The sequence below is a fragment of the Salvelinus fontinalis genome, chromosome 1, assembly GCF_029448725.1.
Source record: "Salvelinus fontinalis isolate EN_2023a chromosome 1, ASM2944872v1, whole genome shotgun sequence".
NCBI lineage: Eukaryota > Metazoa > Chordata > Actinopteri > Salmoniformes > Salmonidae > Salvelinus > Salvelinus fontinalis.
The window spans coordinates 67,774,465-67,794,904 of record NC_074665.1 but is presented as its reverse complement, the minus strand read 5'-3'; the positions used below and the strand labels follow the sequence as shown (position 1 = coordinate 67,794,904).

The 20,440-nt window shown below is 40.6% G+C and overlaps 1 protein-coding gene across 1 annotated transcript in view; it reads left to right on the top strand.

Annotated features, from left to right (window-relative positions):
* Window positions 1-5,799: 5,799 nt before the first annotated feature.
* The window catches only part of dna2 (DNA replication helicase/nuclease 2), a 37,037-nt gene continuing 22,396 nt past the window's right edge, over window positions 5,800-20,440 (top strand). The window contains exons 1-4 of the mRNA XM_055930763.1: window positions 5,800-6,192; window positions 16,920-16,976; window positions 17,595-18,646; window positions 18,792-18,965. Coding sequence (XP_055786738.1) covers window positions 6,163-6,192; window positions 16,920-16,976; window positions 17,595-18,646; window positions 18,792-18,965 — 1,313 coding nt within the window. The 5' untranslated portion in view covers window positions 5,800-6,162. The remainder of the gene's footprint in view (window positions 6,193-16,919; window positions 16,977-17,594; window positions 18,647-18,791; window positions 18,966-20,440) is intronic.

The following is a 20,440-nucleotide window of genomic DNA, read 5'->3' as shown; positions in this document are numbered from 1 at the left end:
CTGCCACCCTCGTGCATCACGGTTGGGATGGTGTTCTTCGGCTTGCAAGCCTCCCCCTTTTTCTATAAACATAACGATGGTCATTATGGCCAAACAGTTCTATTTTTGTTTCATCAGACCATAGAACGTTTCTCCAAAAAGTACAATCTTTGTCCCCATGTGCAGTTGCAAACCGTGTTGTTTGCTGTTGTTCTGGGATTGATTTGCACTTTTCGCACAAAAGTACGTTCATCTCCAGGAGACAGAATGCGTCTCCTTCCTGAGCGGTATGACGGCTGCATGGTCCATGGTGTTTATACTTGCGCACTATTGTTTGTATAGATGAACGTGTTCAGGCATTTGGAAATTGCTCCCAAGGATGAATCAGACTTGTGGAGGTCTAAAACATTTTTTCTGAGGTCTTGGCTGATTTCTTTTGATTTTCCCATGATGTCAAGCAAAGAGGCACAGAGTTTGAAGGTAGGCCTTGAAACACATCCACAGGTACACCTCCAATTGACTCAAATTATGTCAATTAGCTTATCAGAAGCTTCGAAAGCCATAACATAATTTTCTGGAATTTTCCAAGCTGTTTAAAGGCACAGTCAACTTAGTGTATGTAAACTTCTGACCCACTGGAATTGTGAAATAATCTGTCTGTAAACAATTGTTGGAAGAATTACATTTGTCGTACACAAAGTAGATGTCCTAACCGACTTGCCAAAACCATAGTTTGTTAACAAGAAATTTGTGCAGTGGTTAAAAAAACAAGTTTTAATGACTCAACCTAAGTGTATGTCAACTTCCGACTTCAACTGTATATACACACATACACATATATACTCAGCAAAAAAATAAATGTCCTCTCACTGTCAACTGCGTTGATTTTCAGGAAACTTAACATGTGTAAATATTTGTATGAACATAACAAGATTCAACAACTGAGACATAAACTGAACAAGTTCCACAGACATGTGACTAACATAAATGGAATTATGTGTCCCTGAACAAAGGGGGGGTCAAAATCAAAAGCAACTGTCAGTATCTGGTGTGGCCACCAGCTGCATTAAGTCTCCTCCTCACGGACTGCACCAGATTTGCCAGTTCTTGCTGTGAGATGTTACCCCACTCTTCCACCAAGGCACCGGCAAGTTCCTGGACATTTCTGGGAGGATTGGCCCTAGCCCTCACCCTCTGATCCAACAGGTCCCAGACATGCTCAATGGGATTGAGATCCGGGCTCTTCGCTGGCCATGGCAGAACACTATTATTCCTGTCTTGCAGGGAATCACGCACAGAACGAGCAGTATGGCTGGTGGCATTGTCATGCTGGAGGTCATGTCAGGATGAGCCTGCAGGAATGGTACCACATGAGGGAGGAGGATGTCTTCCCTGTAGCGCACAGCGTTGAGATTGCCTGCAATGACAACAAGCTCAGTATGATGATGCTATGACACACCGCCCCAGACCATGATGGACCCTCCACCTCCAAATCGATCCCACTCCAGAGTACAGGCCTCGGTGTAACGCTCATTCCTTCAACGATAAACGCGAACCCGACCATCGCCCCTGGTGAGACAAAACTGTGACTCGTCAGTGAAGAGCACTTTAGCCAGTTCTGTCTGGTCCAGCGACGGTGGGTTTGTGCCCATAGGGGACGTTGTTGCCGGTGATGTCTGGTGAGGACCTGCCTTACAACAGGCCTACAAGTCCTCAGTCTAGCCTCTCTCAGCCTATTGTGGACAGTCTGAGCACTGATGGAAGGATTGTGCCTTCCTGGTGTAACTCAGGCAGTTGTTGTTGCCATCCTGTACCTATCCCGCAGTTGTGATGTTCGGATGTACTGATCCTGTGCAGGTGTTATTACACGTGGTCTCCCACTGCGAGGACGATCAGCTGTCCGTCTTGTCTCCCTGTAGCGCTGTCTTAGGCGTCTCACAGTACGGACACTGCAATTTATTGCCCTGGCCACATCTGCAGTCCTCATGCCTCCTTGCAGCATGCCTAAGGCACGTTCACGCAGATGAGCAGGGACCCTGGTCATCTTTCGTTTGGTGTTTTTCAGAGTCAGTAGAAAGGCCTCTTTGGTGTCCTAAGTTTTCATACCTGTTTTCATACCTGACCTTAATTGCCTACCGTCTGTAAGCTGTTAGTGTTGTAATGACCATTACACAGGTGCATGTTCATTAATTGTTTATGGTTCATTGTGTTATTTGTTCACTCAGGTTCCCTCTATCTAATATTAGGTTTTGGTAGAAGATCTGGTAACATTCAGTATCGAAAATATGCAATGTAGAGAAAATTTGAAAAGGGGAAAATACATTTTCACGCCACTGTAAATACGGTGCTTTCAGAAAGGATTCAGACCCCTTGACTTTTTTACAAAGTGGGATTAAAATGGAGTTAATTGCAATGTTTTGTCAACGATCTACACAAAATGCTCTGTAATGTCAAAGTGGAGCAAAAATATCTGACCTTTTTTAAAATGTAATAGGAAATAAACACTAATATATTTTGATAAGATAAGCATTCAACCCCCTGAGTTAATACATGTTAGAATCACATTTGGCAGCGATTACAGCTGTAAGTCTTTCTAAGTAAGTCTCTAAGAGCTTTGCAAACCTGGATTGTACAATATTTGCTCTTTTTGAAATTCTTCAAGCTGTGTCAGGTTGGTTGTTGATCATTGCTAGACAGCCATTTTCAAGTCTTACCATAGATTTTCAAGCTGATTTAAGTCTAAACTGTAACTAGGTCACTGAGAAACATTCACTGTCATCTTGGTAAGTAACTCCAGTGTATAACAGGCTTGCATTTTAGGTTATTGTCCTGCTGAAAGGTGGATTTGTCTCCCAGTAGCTAGGTTTCCATTAATTTGGCGACAGATTTCCATGTGAATATTCAAATAAAGAGAATATACACATTTTCCAACCAGTGGTGTGTTTCCATAAAACTTGTTGCAGATAAAACAATCTGTGTGTGATGACGTACTGCACACAATTGACTTTGTGCGTACTCTGGTCTTGTTACGTGCGCTCTAACCATCAGCCCGCAGATACACTGCAGGTAGGCACTGCGGGTAGGCTAATCTACATTATGAAATTATTATGGATAAGAGCAAGAGTATTTGTATTTGTCAAACGGCAGTCAAGTATCGATCATTATTGTTACGTTCCCCAGTTTCTGTGTTGTGGTTTGTGTATTTGCATGTATGTATTTCAGGAAATGGTTTCCTGAAATTCTCCCCGAGCAGCTGATTGGTTGGCCCCCATTGATAATTGGAGAGCTGACCCCGCCCCCTCGTCAGGACGCAGCTGTCTTCAATTACCAACTCCTTCTGAAGCTATATAAGCCAGTGTTCTGTTGCGCAGAAGAAAGAGGAGGCAGATGGCTGAGGGTTATATACTGTGTTGGTTGTTTTCAGAGAGAGATGATTGTTGAGAAAGCTGATTGTAATGTTCTGTGTTAGTTTGTTGCTCAGAGAGAGCTCCTTTAATGTCCTGAGTTTTTTTTTCTTTCTGAGTTTTGTTGGTAAGTAATTTGTAATATTTTGTTTCATTTGTTCCCAGGGGGGAAGGGGAAGGCACCTAGGGAGTGCTAAGGCAAGAGGCCCGCGGGCATACATATTTTGGTTAGTGCACCAGGTGGTGCTAAGTTAGATAAGTTGTATGTAGGCAGGTAAGATAGGAGAGGGGGCTTTGACATTAACTTTCTTTGCTTTGGTTCCATCCAGACCCTTTTCCTCATATTACCGTGTGAAGGAATACATTCCTAGTAAACGGTAAATTCTCTGCCTTTTGTCATCCTTACTCGCACCTACAGTCCCATACATCTTTCGCACCACGGGGAGTTGAGTTGTAGCAGGGTGTTGCGTTCCCTCTGCCGAGAGGCGTGCGCAACATATTGGGGGCTCATCCGGGATTCCATTAAACCCACCAGACCCTGCTGCACTGAACTCTCTGTGATTAGTGATTGAGGTGTGATGGAAGGTTGTGAGTTTGGAGACAACAATCATGTCACCAGAATAAGACTCTGTATATTTATTAAGGAGTGTCAAGATCACCACACACTTTCACCACCCTGTGAAGTTCATAATTTATTTTATCTGTAGCCTAATAAACTGCATGATTTCCAGAGTCGTAGTGGGAGGACCACACACCATGTCATTGCGTGATTCCAATTTTACTTCGATATGATGGTTGTTATATCAATATTTGTGCATAAAGGCATTTCCACCTCCATTTCTCGCATAATTAATTTTACCGACACAAAAAGGTCCCACCATGTCAAATGAACAAATGAACTGTCAGCCTTTATAAAATTGTACCGAACTTCCTGTTTGTATCACAGGTGTCATGATTTTTTTAAAATACGGTTTGACTTTACTCGCATTAACACCGTGGAAATGTGGTTCGTGTCTGTTGGAAAGCAGACTGAACCAGGTTTTCCTCTAGGACTTTGCCTGTGCTCTATTCCTTTTCTTTTTATCCTAAAACACGTCCTAGTCCTTGCCTATGACAAGCTCACCCATAACATGATGCAACTACCAACATGCTTGAAAATATGAAAAGTGGTACTCAATGATGTGTTGTGTTGGATTTGCCCCAAACATAATGCTTTGTATTCCAGACCAAAAGTTAATCTCTTTGCCAAAGTTTTTGCAGTATTACTTTAGTGCTTTGTTTTATTCTCTACAGCCTTCCTTCCTTTCATTCTGTAATTTACGGTAGTATTGTGGAGTAACTACAATGTTGTTGATCCATCCTCAGTTTTCTCCTGTCACAGCCATTTAACTCTGTAACTGGTTTAAAATCACCTTTGGCCTTATGGTGAAATCCCTGAGACGTTTCCTTCCTCTCCGTCAACTGAGTTAGAAAGGACGCCTGTATCTTTGTAGCGACTGGGTGTATTGATACACCATCCAATGTGTAATAACTTCACCATGCTCAAAGGGATATTAAATGTCTACTTTTTTTTTTTTTACCCATCTACCAATAGACGCTCTTCTTTAAAAGGCATTGGAAAACCTCCATTGTCTTTGTAGTTGAATCTGTGCTTCAAATTCACTGCTCGATTGAGGGACCTTACAGTTAATTAAATTCAGGCTGTAACACGACAAAATGTGAAAAAAGTCAAGGGGTGTGAATGCTTTCTGAAGGCACTGTACACACAAAATAACCACCATGAGTAGACCTAAGGAACTATGAAAATACTTGAAAATAACCACTATTTAATCTCTCAAAAAAAATAGCCGGAAATTGATGGTTTGCTGTATGGATCAGATAAGATGGAAGTTATTACCACATAAATTATTCTGAAAAGTTCTGGTGTGCCACATAATCTTTTATCCCATCAAGTTGTGTCACGGTTTGGGAACCGCTGTAATATATGTTTGGAGTACAGTTAATAATGTGGACATTGTGGCCTTTATAGCTATGGTGATTAATGGCACTGCCAAGGTGGAGAGGAAATCCAGGAAAATATATACAGTATCATTGTGGATGTGGCAGAACGGTTCCAGGGACTGAAAGACTTCTCGGTGGTGGAGTTCCATAGAGTATTTTCACAAGCTGTATCACCCTCGCAGGTCATAGTCTGAGAAGGGAGATATGAAGATTTGAGGTAAGGAAGAAGTGGGAGCTTTTGGGGTTTTGGTTTTGTCAATGTATTTGTTTTATTGTGGGTTGGTTAAGTACATTTTCCCTATCACGTATTGGTTTTATTTTTACCTTGTTTTTTTTCAAACCCGTCCAGTTAGCGGCAGTAATACACCGTTTTGGTTTGTAGTCTGCCATAAAACTCACAGAAGAAGAAGAAAATCTTATGGAGTGGGAGTGTCTTGATTCTAACTACCGTTAATGCTTAAAGCGCGAAAAATAAGAAGGAAGGCATAGCTGACAATGGATGAAATAGCTGGTTAACCAAGTCTTTTGACGAGGTTGGCTACCTTTATATATGTAACCGGTAGGCATTTGAGATGTATGTGTGATTAGTGAAGTAATACCTTTCCAGCTAGGAACTAGCTAACGAAATATGTAAGCTTGCGTTGACTAAAACCAAAAACGTTAACGCGTTAGCTAAAGTAATTTAGCCACTCAGGTTAGCTGCAGCTATCTAAAGCTAGTCATCTAAGTTAGCTATCCTCCAAACACACCTGCACGTCTTCAGATCTCTAACGTTACAATGCAGAGGACCAAGTTGAAGAAGAACTCTGTGAGTATTTGCTAATTTTTATGATGCATGTAAAAGTAATAGCTTGTCACATTAATACGTAACGTTAGCTCGCTAGCTGGCAGGGTTTCCCTTAGCTCTTCATGACTCCCAGTGTCATTACATATAGCTAAATCAGTCATTGGACTAAATCGTCTTCTGTATGGGGGAGATTTGTTAAAAGCCCAGAAGTTCAGTCTGAACATTAACACGCGTCATTTGGTATGGTTTTGTAAGCATAAGGACCTTTCATATCAGCAAGAAATGATTGTCAAAAAACTACCGGTTAAATTGAGACACCTTGTGCATATTCTAAAACATGGGGGTGTAGTGGAATAGCCAATGGGCTGGACGATTCTCTTCTCATCTTGAAAAAAGTTATATTACAGTAAATTAATCCGCCATCATTAACACGATGGAAAAATCTAATTATTTATTATTGAGTTATACAACGGGGGGGCGGGGTATAATGCTGATTGGTTAAAAGTGCATTCCAGACGGTGTTTACTCCACAAGTTACCGCAGGCATTTTAACATCAAGAACGTTGCCAGCCAGTATGGCAATGGAACATTTAGAACGAATGATTGGGCCGCGTCCATAAATACCGAACCAATAGCGAACGACCAGGGTAGCAACCCTATATTTGTTTTGGGACTATATCTTGTGGAAGGATGAAATAGTATGAATACATATCAAAGTGACTTTTTTTAATGAAAATATGTCAATCATTATTTGAATATGTTGGTAACCAGTTGTATAAAAGTGATAACGTCAAAGCCGGGGCGTTTGGAAGATGTATTGGCACAGTTTGCAACACTCTCGGGCATTATCACTTAATTGTGTGCGTCTGTAAGTTGTTTGTATTTTAATTTAATCTTATATATATATATACACGCACACACACACAAATTCAATCAAAATAATTGATACACACCTTGTTAGGTTGAGTGTACCCACATGGCCATATATCGATTTTACAGCACATGTTTATGGAAAACAAACGGAAGATGAGGTGACCAACTGTGCTAAACGGCTTGCATTCTCCAAACACCTGTGTATAAGCCTAACTCTGAAAGTGTAGTTTTGTCAATAGAGGAACTCCTAAATGTATGGATCTGTGCAAAACTGCAACAGTAAGCGAAATATCAAAATTTACTGGGGGAGGGGTGATCCAAGGGTTGTCAAATGTATTTGTTTTTGCTTTGGGGAGGGGGGTGTTTTTTTGCTATTGGGCGCATTGTAATGTGTGTGTTTACCTTGTTTACATTTTCTCTTCTGATTGTATTTAAGCAAAAAGGCCCGAGGTGTAGATGCTGTATGAAATACGTCACAAAGTAAACTGGGCATTATTTAAGCAATAAGGCCCGAGGGGGTGTGGCATATGGCTAATATAGCACGGCTAAGGGCTGTTCTTATGCGCAACGCGGAGTGCCTGGACACAGCCCTTAGCCATGGTATATTGGCCAAATACCACAAACCACCGAGGTGCATTTTTGCTTTTATAAACTGGTTACCAACATAAATATTTTTGGGGTCATACCTGTGGTATACGGTCTGATATACCACTGCTTTCAGCATTCAAACCTCGAACGACCCAGTTTATAATTTACTTATAAATAATTGCTTGACTTACTATTGATATTACCCTAATAAAGTTATAAATGTTTGTCAATGTATGGTTATTATTAAACTTTAGCTACTGCAGGCCTATGATATGAAGGCAATGTGCTCTGGCACTCCAACTAACTCTGACAGTTGAACTTGAGGTGAAACATTCTGTATCAGGCCTACCAGAGTTACTCCTATAATCTAACAATATAATGCTTATCTTTATTAAAAAAAATATTCTGATCGAAAATTTTCAAATTAGCTTCCTCCTGTACATTTATCTGTAGAGCAGACGCAGTAGCCATCTGTGATAAAGAAATGCATGTCTGTGTCGTAGCATGCCACCGGCATAGCTCTCTCTGGGGTTAGGCCTCAGCTTCTCTTCCTTTATATTTACAGTACCAGTCAAGTTTGGACACATACTCATTCAAGGGTTTTACTTTATTTTTACTATTTTCTACATTGTAGAATAATAGTGAAGACATCAAAACTATTAAATAACATGCATGGAATCATGTAGAAACCGAAAATGTGAGATTTTTGGTTCCAACCGTCGTGTCTTTGTGACACAGAGTAGGTGAATGGATGATCTCAATCTCCAAATTTGGATTTATCAGACCCAATTACAGATTTCACCAGTCTAATGTCCATTACTTGTGTTTCTTGGCCTAAGCAAGTCTCTTCTTATTGGTGTCCTTTAGTAGTGGTTTCTTTTCAGCAATTTGACCATGAAGGCCTGATTCACGCAGTCTCCTCTGAACAGTTGATGTTGTGATGTGTCTATTACTTGAACTCAGTGAAGCATATATTTGGGCTGCAATTTCTGAGGCTGGTAACTCTAATGAACTTATCATCTACAGCAGAGGTAACTCTGATTTTTCCTTTCCTGTGGCAGTCCTCATGAGAGCCAATTTCATTATAGCGCATTATGGTTTTTACGACTGCACTTGAAGAAACTTTCAGAGTGTTTGAAATTTTCCGCGATGACTGACCATCATGTCTTGAAGTTATGATGAACTGTCATTTCTCTTTGCTTATTTGAGCTGTTCTTGCCATAATATGGACTTTTACCAAATAGGGCATCTTCTGTATACCTTCTGCTACCTTGTCACAACACAACTGATTGGCTCAAACGCATTAAGAAGGAAAGAAATTCCACAATTAACTTTTAACAAGGCACATCTGTTAATTGACATGCATTCCAGGTGACTACCTCATGAAGCTGGTTGAGAGAATGCCAAGAGTGTGCAAAGCTGTTAAGGCAAAGAGGGGCTACTTTGAAGAATCTCACATTAAAAATATATTTTAGTTAACACTTTTTTTTGTTGTTGGTTACTGTATGATTCCATATGTTTTTTCATAGTTTTGATGTCACTATTATTCTACAATATAGTAAAAATAAAGAAAAAACTTGAATGAGTAGGTGTCAACTTTTGACTGGTACTGTATATATCTCATACGGTCGACACCTAAGCCTATAGGACTATGCATGCAATGCTCTGATATATATTTAGTACTCAAATCTCTGACAGCTGAACTGTGAGGTGGACAATTAGTATTTTAGGAAAGTAGCCTAAAAACCAATAATATATATTTTTTAATGGCAAAGAAATTTTGCTTATGCTATACATCGAAACACAAGGAATAGTGTTTTTGTTATAGCTGTTTTTAAGGACACAAATGTTTAATTTGGCCATCATCCCTCGTTTACTGATGGCACTGGCTGCGCCAGGTCAGATCTGAATGCATATGGATGTCTGTGAAATTTCTCAAATGTCCGGTAAGTTAAAGTTATGTTATGTTGACCGGCTTAAAGGAAACTATGAAAAGGCATGTCCTTTTATGAAGATTATAGAATTTTTTTTGCATGAAAATCTGTTGCCAATTGGATGGAACCCTAGCTGTAGACAACCTAAAGTGCGCTAGTCCAGTGTCACTTTGATTATGCCTGCAGATCAGGGTTTACCAGCACAATAAGCTACCAACCCCAACAAGCTTGTTAGAATTGTACTTAAACTTCCCCCTCTTATTGTATATGTATTTATGTTTATAAAAAAAAAAAAAAAAAAAATTGGGACCACAATGGGAATAAGTCCCTGAATGTATTGGCCAATTCTGGTCACGTTTACAAATCTTTGTATGTTTATTTAACTTTTTTATTTTTTTACTGGCGAATAAAATCAATCCAAACTGTGCAGCTGCCATTGATGAATGGAAAGAGACATCTGTTAGAAAACACCACAAAGTTTAATGACATTTGTAGATTGCCAAGCCTTCAATACTGGGTAGGCCTACAAGGTGGTGTATTTTTGGTTGGTTGATATTGACAGTCTGTTGTGGCAAAGTTTATAAACACAGGGTTGCTAAAGTTGTTTTTGGTCTTTAACATTATTTGAGTTAATTCTATGAGGGGGGCGGTTGTTCAATTTATTTTACCGTACAAGTGGAGGGTCGTGAAAATATTTTATGTTTGGGAGTGGAGCGTAGGGTGAAGGCAGAATGCTGCCTAGAGTTTTCGACAGCTCGGTTTCCGTTAGCTGGTAATGGCTGGTTTTCGGCTGATAAACATTTTTATGATGAAAAGCAGATTTAAATAAAACTGTCGCTGGCCAATTGTCCAGGAGAATAAATAAAAAATCCCATTGCTAAATAATGCCTTTTTAGCCTATTCATTGATGGAAATACCAGTCGATGGAAATACATTAGTCCCAGTCATGCTTATCTGTATAGGTTAATTTGCATCATTTATTGCCGCGTGTGTATATTCGTTAGTCGGTGGGTTATTTATCACACGCGCACAGCATATAGATACAGAGCCTATGAGCGGAAAATCTGTCAAGACAGCTGCTTCTGCTCTAACTTCTCAAACAGCTTATTCGTTGCTGCTGGAATGAAACATGCTTTTATATGCCCAATCATTGAGTAACATTTCTACATACAATCATGTGTTTAATCATGGCCATCAAAACTGTTTTAAAAAATCCTAATCCTCAGGGTGCGTATCAAAGTAGTGTAGTTGAGGGATACGCTGTATCAATTAATAAAGCTGATGGATCAGAATATTTAGCTTAAAATGTTGCTAAACTATTTCACATTTTAAGTGCAGCGATGTGCTCATGGTGCTAGGCCTACAAGCAAATATTCCCAAATGCAATTTGCAGGAAAACACAGTTCTGAAATGTGCACTGCACATGCGAGTGATTTCATGGACAGAGATGGAAATATCCGTTGGAAATTTGGAAAAAGATGCGCCCTTCATGGGTTGCTATTATGACTAAGATAATACCTTTGGCTGCTAGACAATGAAGAAGTTGATTTGAAAACCAGGAGAGGACATACAATGTATTCAGACCTCTCTTTCCTTTCCATATTTTGTTACGTTACAGCCTTATTCTAGAATTGATTAAATGTTTTTCCTAATCCATCTACACACAATACCCAACATGGACAAAGTGAAAACAGGCTTTTAGAAATGTTTGCAAAAAATAGCTTATTTACATAAGTATTCAGACCCTTTGCTATGAGACTAAATTAAGCTCCGGTGCATCCTGTTTCCATTGATCATTGCTGATGTTTCTACAACTTGATTGGAGTCCACCTCTGGTATATTCAATTGATTGGACATGATTTGGAAAGGCACACACCTGTCTAATATAAGGTCCCACAGTTCTCAACCAAGCCATGATGTCGAAGGAATTGTCCATAGTCTGTGCCGAGGCACAGATCTGGGAAAGGGAGCCAAGCGTCACGTCTGGAGGAAACCTGGCACCATCCCTACGGTGAAGCATGGTGATGGTGGCAGCATGATGCTGTGGGGATGTTTTTCAGGGTGTGGGAGACCAGTCTGGATCGGGGGAAAGATGAACGGAGCAAAGTAGAGATCCTTGATGAAAACCTGCTCAGGACCTCAGACTGGGGCGAAGGTTCACCTTCCAGCAACGACCCTAAGCACACAACCTAGACAACGCAGGAGTGGCTTCGGGACATGTCTCTGAATGCCCTTTAGTGGTCCAGCCAAAGGCTGGACTTGAACTCCATCGAACATCTCTGGAAACACCTGAAAATAGCTGTGCAGCAATGCTCCCCATCAACCTGACAGAGCTTGAGAGGATCTGCAGAGAGGAATGGGAGAAACTCCCCAAATACAGGTGTGCCAAGCTTGTAGCATAATACCAAGACTCGAGGCTGTAATCACTTCCAAAGGTGCTTCAACAAAGTACTGGGTAAATGTTCTGAATACTTATGTAAATGTGATATTTCTACTTTTGTAAAAAAAAAAAAAAAGTCTAAACCTGTTTTTGCTTTGTCATTATGGGCTATTGTGTGTAGATTGATGGGAGAAAAAACGATTTAATCTATTTTAGAATAAGGCTGTAATGTAACAAAATGTGGAAAAAGTCAAGGGTCTGAATACTTTCTGAATGCACTGTAGATTTTATAGTCACACCGGATACAGTGAAATGTGTTGTTCTGAAGGGTCAACCATAGTAGTACAGCGCCCCTGGAGATAATTAGGGTTAAATGCCTTGCTCAAGAGCACATAAACCGTATTTTCCCCCGTTTTTTTTCCTTCACCTTGTCGGCTTGGGTATTCAAATCGGCGACCTTTCAGGAGTAGCTAGCGCATTTACAGTTGAAGTCAAGTGTACATACACCTTAGCCAAATACATTTAAACTCAGTCATAATTCCTTACATTTAATCCTAGTAAAAATTCCCTGTCTTTGGTCAGTTAGGATCACCACTTAAAACTTCTTATGGCTGCAAGGGGCAGTATTGAGTAGCCTGATAAAATGTGTCCATTTCAAACGGCCTCGTACTCAATTCTTGCTCGTACAATATGCATATTATTATTACTATTGGATAGAAAACACTCTCTAGTTTCTAAAACCGTTTGAATTATTTCTCTGAGTGAAACAGAACTCATTCTGCAGCACTTTTCCTGACCCGGAAGTTCAAAGTCTGAAATCGATGCTCTCTTCCTCTTCCTGCCTATAAATGGGCACGAGCTATTAGTATACATGCACGTCATACACCTTCTTCTGGGTGTCAAGAAGGCTGTGAGAGAAGAAATTAGGTGATTATCTCGATCTGGGATGGAATAAATCCTCTTGGAATGACGTGTACCCCATTTCCGGTACTCTGAAGAACGCGATTTGGACAGTGGGGTTGCCTTTTTGCTGACGTTATAGGCGACTATTTCCGGCTTTGATTTTATTTGATACATGTCACCATATCATCGTAAAGTATGTTTTTTCAATATAGTTTCATCAGATTATTGAATTTTTTTCGGGAGTTTTGCCGTGTTCCGTTCTCTTCCGTTTGTTTACATGGAGAGATCCGTGCAACCCGGCTAGCGCGCTTGCTAAATGGAGAGAGAAAGTTGCCATTCTGAATCCAAACAACGACTCATCTGGACAAAGGACACCTTGTTCAACATTCTGATGAAAGATCAGCAAAAGTAGGACCCAATTTATGATGCTATTTCATATATCTGTCGTAGTCGCCGGCGCCCAAGTGTTTCTGGCTATTGTGCTAAGCTAATATAACGCTACATTTTGTTTTCGCGGTAAAACACTTAATAAATCGGAAATATTGTCTGGCATCACAAGATGCCTGTCTTTCATTTGCTGTACACTGTATTTTTCAGAAATGTTTTATGATGAGTACTTAGGTATTTGACATTGGTGTCTGTAAATATTATGGCTACTTTCGGTGCAATTTCTGAATGTAGCTGCAATGTAAACTATGATTTATACCTGAAATATACACATTTTTCTAACAAAACATATGTTATACAATAAATATGTTATCAGACTGTCATCTGAGGTTGTTTCTTGGTTAGTGCCTATTTATATCTTTATTTGGCTGAATTTGTGATAGCTACTGATGGAGTCAAACTGATGGAGTAATAAAAGTGGAGTCTTTTGCTAACGTGGTTAGCTAATAGATTTACATATTTTGTCTTCCCTGTAAAACATTTTAAAAATCGGACATGTTGGCTGGATTCACGAGATGTGTACCTTTTCATATGCTGTATTGGACTTGTTAATGTGTGAAAGTTAAATATATAAAAAAAAATATATCTTTTGAATTTCGCGCCCTGCACTTGAAGTGGTTGTTGTCATAAATGTACCGACGTCGGGCTTGCACGCCAAACAGGTTAAGAATGTAAAATGTCAGAATAATAGTAGAGAGAATTATTTATTTCAGCTTTTATTTCTTTCATCACATTCCCAGTGGGTCAGAAGTTTACATACACTCAATTAGTATTTGGTAGCATTCCCTTTAAATTGTTTAACTTTGGGTCAAATGTTTCGTGTAGCCTACCACAAGCTTCCCACAATAAGTTGGGTGAATTTTGGCCCATTCCTCTTGACAGAGCTGGTGTAACTGAGTCAGGTTTGTAGGCCTCCTTGCTCGCACACACTTTTTCAGTTCTGCCCACAAATTCTTTAGGATTGAGGTCAGGGCTCTGTGATGGCCAATCCAAGACCTTGACTTTGTTGTCCTTAAGCCATTTTGCCACAACTTTGGAAGTATGCTTGGGGTCATTGTCCATTTGGAAGACTAATTTGCGACCAAGCTTTAACTTCCTGACTGATGTCTTGATGTTGCTTCAATATATCCACATAATTTTCTTTCCTCATGAAGCCATCTATTTTGTGAAGTGCACCAGTCCCTTCTGCAGCAAAGCACCCCCTCAACATGATGCTGCCACCCCTGTGCTTCACGGTCGGGATGGTGTTCTTCAGCTTGCAAGCCTTCCCCTTTTTCCCTCCAAACATAATGATGGTCATTATGGCCAAGCAGTTCTATTTTTGTTTAATCAGACCAGAGGACGTTTTTCCAAAAAGTACAATCTTTGTCCCCATGTGCAGTTGCAAACCGTAGTCTGGCTTTTTTATGGCGGTTTTGGCGCAATGGCTTCTTCCTTGCTGAGCGGCCTTTCAGGTTATGTCGATATAGGACTCGTTTTACTGTGGATATAGATACTTTTGTACCCGTTTCCTCCAGCATCTTCACAAGGTCCTTTGCTGCTCTTCTGGGATTGATTTGCACTTTTTGCACAAAGGTACGTTCATCTCTAGGAGACAGAACGTGTCTCCTTCCTGAGTGGTATGATGGCTGCGTATTCCCATTGTGTTTATATTTGCGTACTATTGTTTGTACAGATGAACGTGGTACTTTCAGGCATTTGGAAATTGCTCCCAAGGGTGAACCAGACTTGTGGAGGTCTACAATTTTTTTTCTGATGTCTTGGCTGATTTCTTTTGAATTTCTCATGATGTCAAGGAAAGACGCACAGAGTTTGAAGATAGGCCTTGAAATACATCCACAGCTACACCTCCAATAGGCTAATTGACATAATTTGAGTCAATCAGAAGCTTCTAAAGCCATGACATCATTTTCTGGAATTTTTAAGCTGTTTAAAGGCACAGTCAACTTAGTGTATGTAAACTTCTGACCCACTGGAATTGTGATACAGTGAAATAATCTGTCTAAACAATTGTTGGAAGGATTACTTGTGTCATGCACAAAGTAGATGTCTTAACCGACTTCCCAAAGCTATAGTTTATTAACAAGAAATTTGTGGAGTGTTTGAAAAACAAGTTTTAATGACTCAAACTTAAGTGTATGTAATTTTCTGACTTTGTTCTTTTAATTACTTCCTCTACTGGTTGTCTGGGTGGTTGGTCCTTATGCTTTGGACACTGTGTTAACTAACCTCCAGACGGGCTTCAATGCCATACAACTCTCCTTCCATGGCCTCCAACTGCGCTTAAATGCAAGCAAAACTAAATGTGTGCTCTTCAACCAATCGCTGCCCACATCTACCCACGGTTCTGACTTAGTTATTTGTAGTTGTCCACATATTCTAGGTGCCTGGTTAGACTGTAAACTCTCCTTCCAGACTCACATTAAGCATCTCGAATCCAAAATGATATCTAGAATCGGCTTCCTATTTCGCAACAATGCATCCTTTACTCATACTGCTAAACATACCCTTGTAAAACTGACTATCCTACCGATCCTTGACTTCGGCGATGTCATTTACAAAATAGCCTCCAACATCCAATTTGCTGAGTAGAGTGTATCACAGTGCCATCCGTTTTATCACCAAAGCCCCATATACTACCCACCACTGCGACCTGTATGCTCTCGTTAGCTGGACCTCGCGTCATATCCATTGCCAAACCAACTGGCTCCAGGTCATCTATAAGTCAATGCTAGGTAAAGCCCCACCTTCTCTCAGCTCACTGGTCACCATAGCAGCACCCACCCGCAGCACGCGCTCCAGCAGGTATATTTCACTGGTCACCCCCAAAGCAAATTCTTTCTTCATCTGTCAGAGCAGCTCACAGATCACTGCACCTTTAAGTAGCCCATCCAACTACCTCATCACCGTATTGTTATTTATTTTGCTCCTTTTCACCCCAGTACCACTACTTGCACACTCATCTTCTGCACCTCTATCACCCCAGTGTTTAATTTGCCATACTGTAATAATTTCACCACTATGGTCTATTTATTGCCTCACCCCCCCCTTATCCTACCTCATTTGCACACACTGTATACAGACTTTCTCTATTGTGTTATTGACTGTATGTTTGTTTATTCCATGTGTAACTATGTGTTTATGTCGCACTGCTTTGCTTTCTTGGCCAGATCGCAGTTGTAAATGAGCACTTGTTATCAACTAGCCTACCTGGTTAAATAAATGTGTGGGGGGGGAATGCTGCTGGAAATTTGAGACAAAATATCCACAAGAAAAGTATTACCAAATATACTTTTCAAAATGCTGGTAGTGCATTCAGATTTCACCTGAAGCATGCGCACACAATGTAAATACATGCATGCAATTCATACATACTAGCAGCTCGTGCATGTGTTTACATTTTGCACATGCTTTAGTTAGTAGACGTCTGAACGCACTAGTACCAGCTTTTTTACCAAATCTGTTTAATACTTTCTGTGGATATTTTGTCTCGTTACGGTATGATAACTGATTCAGAGGGGTTGGGATAAATGCCAAAGACATGCATTGTTGTACAACTGACTAGGTTGTACTAACACCACAAAGGCTCTATGCTAATTTGCTGTACTTTGTCCCAACGATAGGTAATTGGAGGCCATCAGAAGACACACTCTTCATTTTTCTACCCAAACAAACTCAAGGTGACCCCCCCCCCCCGTTGCCTTGTCCTTTGAGTTAAGGCGTCCGCATGCTTCCCAGACGAAATAGTTCGGTAGAGTTTGGCATATACTATGATCTTTTCTTTTTGGACTCAGGTGAGTTTATTTGGCTGTTTGAGTGTACTTTTTTTCTGGAGGCAAGCAGAATTTCAGAGAAAGTCTACTCCCCTTCCTCGGTGATTGGTCATCTGTAGGGATTCTTCAATAGTCTTGTCATTCAATGAGAGACAACTCATTTTATGCCCAAAAAAAAATCATAACTGCACCAAACATCTTAGTCGTGCAATTTTACATTCAATTAAGATCTTCTGCAAAAACGTCAAAATGGATGACAGATTTATTGAGTTAGAGTAATTCTGACTATTTAAAAGAAGTGTATACTGGCTATGGCGTCTAAATGGATGTTACTATTGCTGCTTTTTTCTCGTTTTTCAAGCAGTCTTTTTAAGGGAGTATGTGAACACACTCGTTCGGCTAGCAGAGTTGGCTAGGCACCAACTGAACTGAAGCATGCTGACGCCTTTACCGTTTCTTATTGAATTATCCTCACTCTGTGTACAATTGTTGACAAACTTAAGTCTGACCTTGTGTTGGTTTCAGGAGTCAACACCTCCCTCAAAGAGAACTATATGCAGCATAACTGAGACGGACTCCTCAAATGTCACCTCTAACCAGCGCAGTGTCCTGGGGGGCATTGAAAATTCTCCCCTGTCTTTTGACCTCTTATCTGTCCCAGAGACCCCCGACAGCCAGATCAGAACCTCTCACCCTGCCAGAAAGCCTGAAGATGGGCATCTCTCTCCTATCTGCCGCAGACCGTGCTCCAGAGGGGTCAGCTTAATAAGGGAAAATTCTCCCAAGGCAGCTATGTTCTCCCTGTGGAGTAAGATCAGTCCCCCACCTCAGGTACAGACGAGCACCAAGAACAGTAGCATGCAACGTTGCTCTGTGAAAAGACTGTTCAGTCCCGATGACGTACACGTTGCCAAGCGTCCCAAAACCATGCCAGTAAAGAGGCCATCCATTGGCCCTCTGCGGAAGCCTCTCCTTCATGGAGAGGACTTCCTGAGCGAATGCTTGCAGGTCATTGGTGACACTCAAAACTCCAAAGGTACTAAATTCCAGCAGGGCACAGGCCTAGTTGTCAAAGCTGTGAATGGCAGAAAGCCATCCAAGGCTGGTCAGATACACTTAGGTTACAGTGTATTGACATCAGGAGCCAAGAAGAAGATTAGAAACGTCATGCCATCATTAAAGCCACTGTCTGTCAAGAGAGCTTCGTCCTTGTCCTCTAATGAGACCTCTCTCCCCAGCAGCTTGAGTGAATGTGAAGAGGAGTGTGCTTTTACTGTCATTACAGAACAGAAAGATGCCACAGAATATAATAGCTGCCCCACAGACTTGAATACAAGCGGTGGGCATGTGATCTCTACTAGCTTTGAGAAGCCTAGTAGTGTAAAAACTAGCCTTCCGTGTCCACCCAATCCCAATAAGAGCTTAAAGGAAGTTGAAAGCAGTGCTGTCAGAGACCGTGGCACTGACGGGAAAGGAGTAACATCAGAAGACCACCTGGAGGGGCTGGAGGACAACTGGTTTGATGACAAAATGGAGGAGAGCCTAAGTAACACTAAGGAGGAGAAATCCAATGCTGGGTATGATAAGCACATCTAACTTACTAGGCATTGAATCAAAAAAAAAAAAATGTTTTTTTTTATATGCCTGAAATGCCTTTTTTTTCTGGTATGGAGTGTTATTTGTGCATATGAAATTACCCTTTTGTTGTTTTTCATGAACCAGTAAAAAGAAAGGCATCCCAGACCATATTATTCTGACCACTGGGCTGCACAACCGCTACTGGATACTAGATGTGCAGGAGGTCCATGGTGCTCGTGGCTCTGTGGAGAAACATCTGACCATCACTGCCTCCAAGACCTCCCATCCTACTGAGATCTGTATTCTGAAGGATGGATGGTAATATTCTGCACAATACATTATTTTATATACCCAAATGAGTGGACAAAATATTAACACCTGCTCTTTCCATGACACATACTGACCAGGTGAATCCAGGTGAAATCTATGTTCCCTTATTAATGTCACTTATTAAATCGACTTCAATCAGTGTAGATGAAGGGGAGGAGACAGGTTAACAAATGATTTTTAAGCCTTGAGACATGGCTTGTGTATCAAATGTTATTTGTCACATACACATTTAGCAGATGTATTTATTATGGATCCCCATTAGCTGCTGCCAAGGCAGAAGCAACTCTTCCTGGGGTTGAGAAATTAAGGCAGTTTATACAATAAAAAAAAACATTACAATACATTCACAGATTTCACAACGCACTGTGTGCCCTCAGGCCCATACTCCACCACTACCACATATCTACAGTACAAATTCCATGTGCACGTGTGTTTGTAGTGCGTATGTTATCGTGTGTGAATGCATGTCTGTGCCTATGTTTGTGTTGCTTCACAGTCCCTGCTGTTCCATAAGGTATATTTTTATAAAATGTTTCTGCTTGCATCAGTTACTTGATGTGGAATAGAGTTCCATGTAGTCATGGCTCTATGTAGTACTGTGCACCTCTGATAATCTGTTCTGGACTTGGGGACTGTGAAGAGACCTTTTGTGGCATGTCTTGTGGGGTATTTAGGGCCTTATCTAATACGTAATCTTTTTAAATCCCAAATTTCATTTTCTTCTGTATTCTGTGTTTTATGCTAATTTTATCATCAGAAAGCATTTCTAATAATGTGAATGAATAAAACGTCAATTTTAATAAGATGTATAACAGTACATTTGTGATGATGTAACGCATCATTGCACACATCTTCTATCAAGGCAAGTGCTTCAATAGAGTTCTACTAAGTGTTTCATTATAAATGGAAAAAAAGTAATGCAAGAATCTAGGCAACAATGCAGCAAGCAATAGGCAAAACCTAGACTTATACTTATGTAAGAAAATGCGTTTTTTCTGTTTTTGTAACACTTGTGAAGCACTTTATTTTAACTTATAAATGGAAAAAAAAAAGATTCATGCAAGAATCTAGGCAATAATGCAGCAATAGGCAAAACCTATGGAACTACCTTATGAGCTCCTATGTCTGTCCATTGTACGTATTCCATCTATCACAGATATCTCCATTGAAGTACATGATTGTCAGCCTCTGTGTTGAGCTCGGTGAGTGCCTCTCGCTTATCTGTGAGTAGAGTCTTGTATTTGCTGAAACTCCTCTGACTGAACTGACTGGGAAGTAGATGTAGGGCACTGTCACTTCTGCAACTCTTGGGAATCTTGCACTCACTCCAATCTTGCACTTGGGAATCTTGCCCCTCCAGTAATGAGCAAGCTCCAAAGCAGATGAGGGCTCCCTGATAGGCAATCCATTCTTCACTGAGCTCTGTTGATGGGCTTGCCATGGGTTTCAGTTGTGTGTAGGCT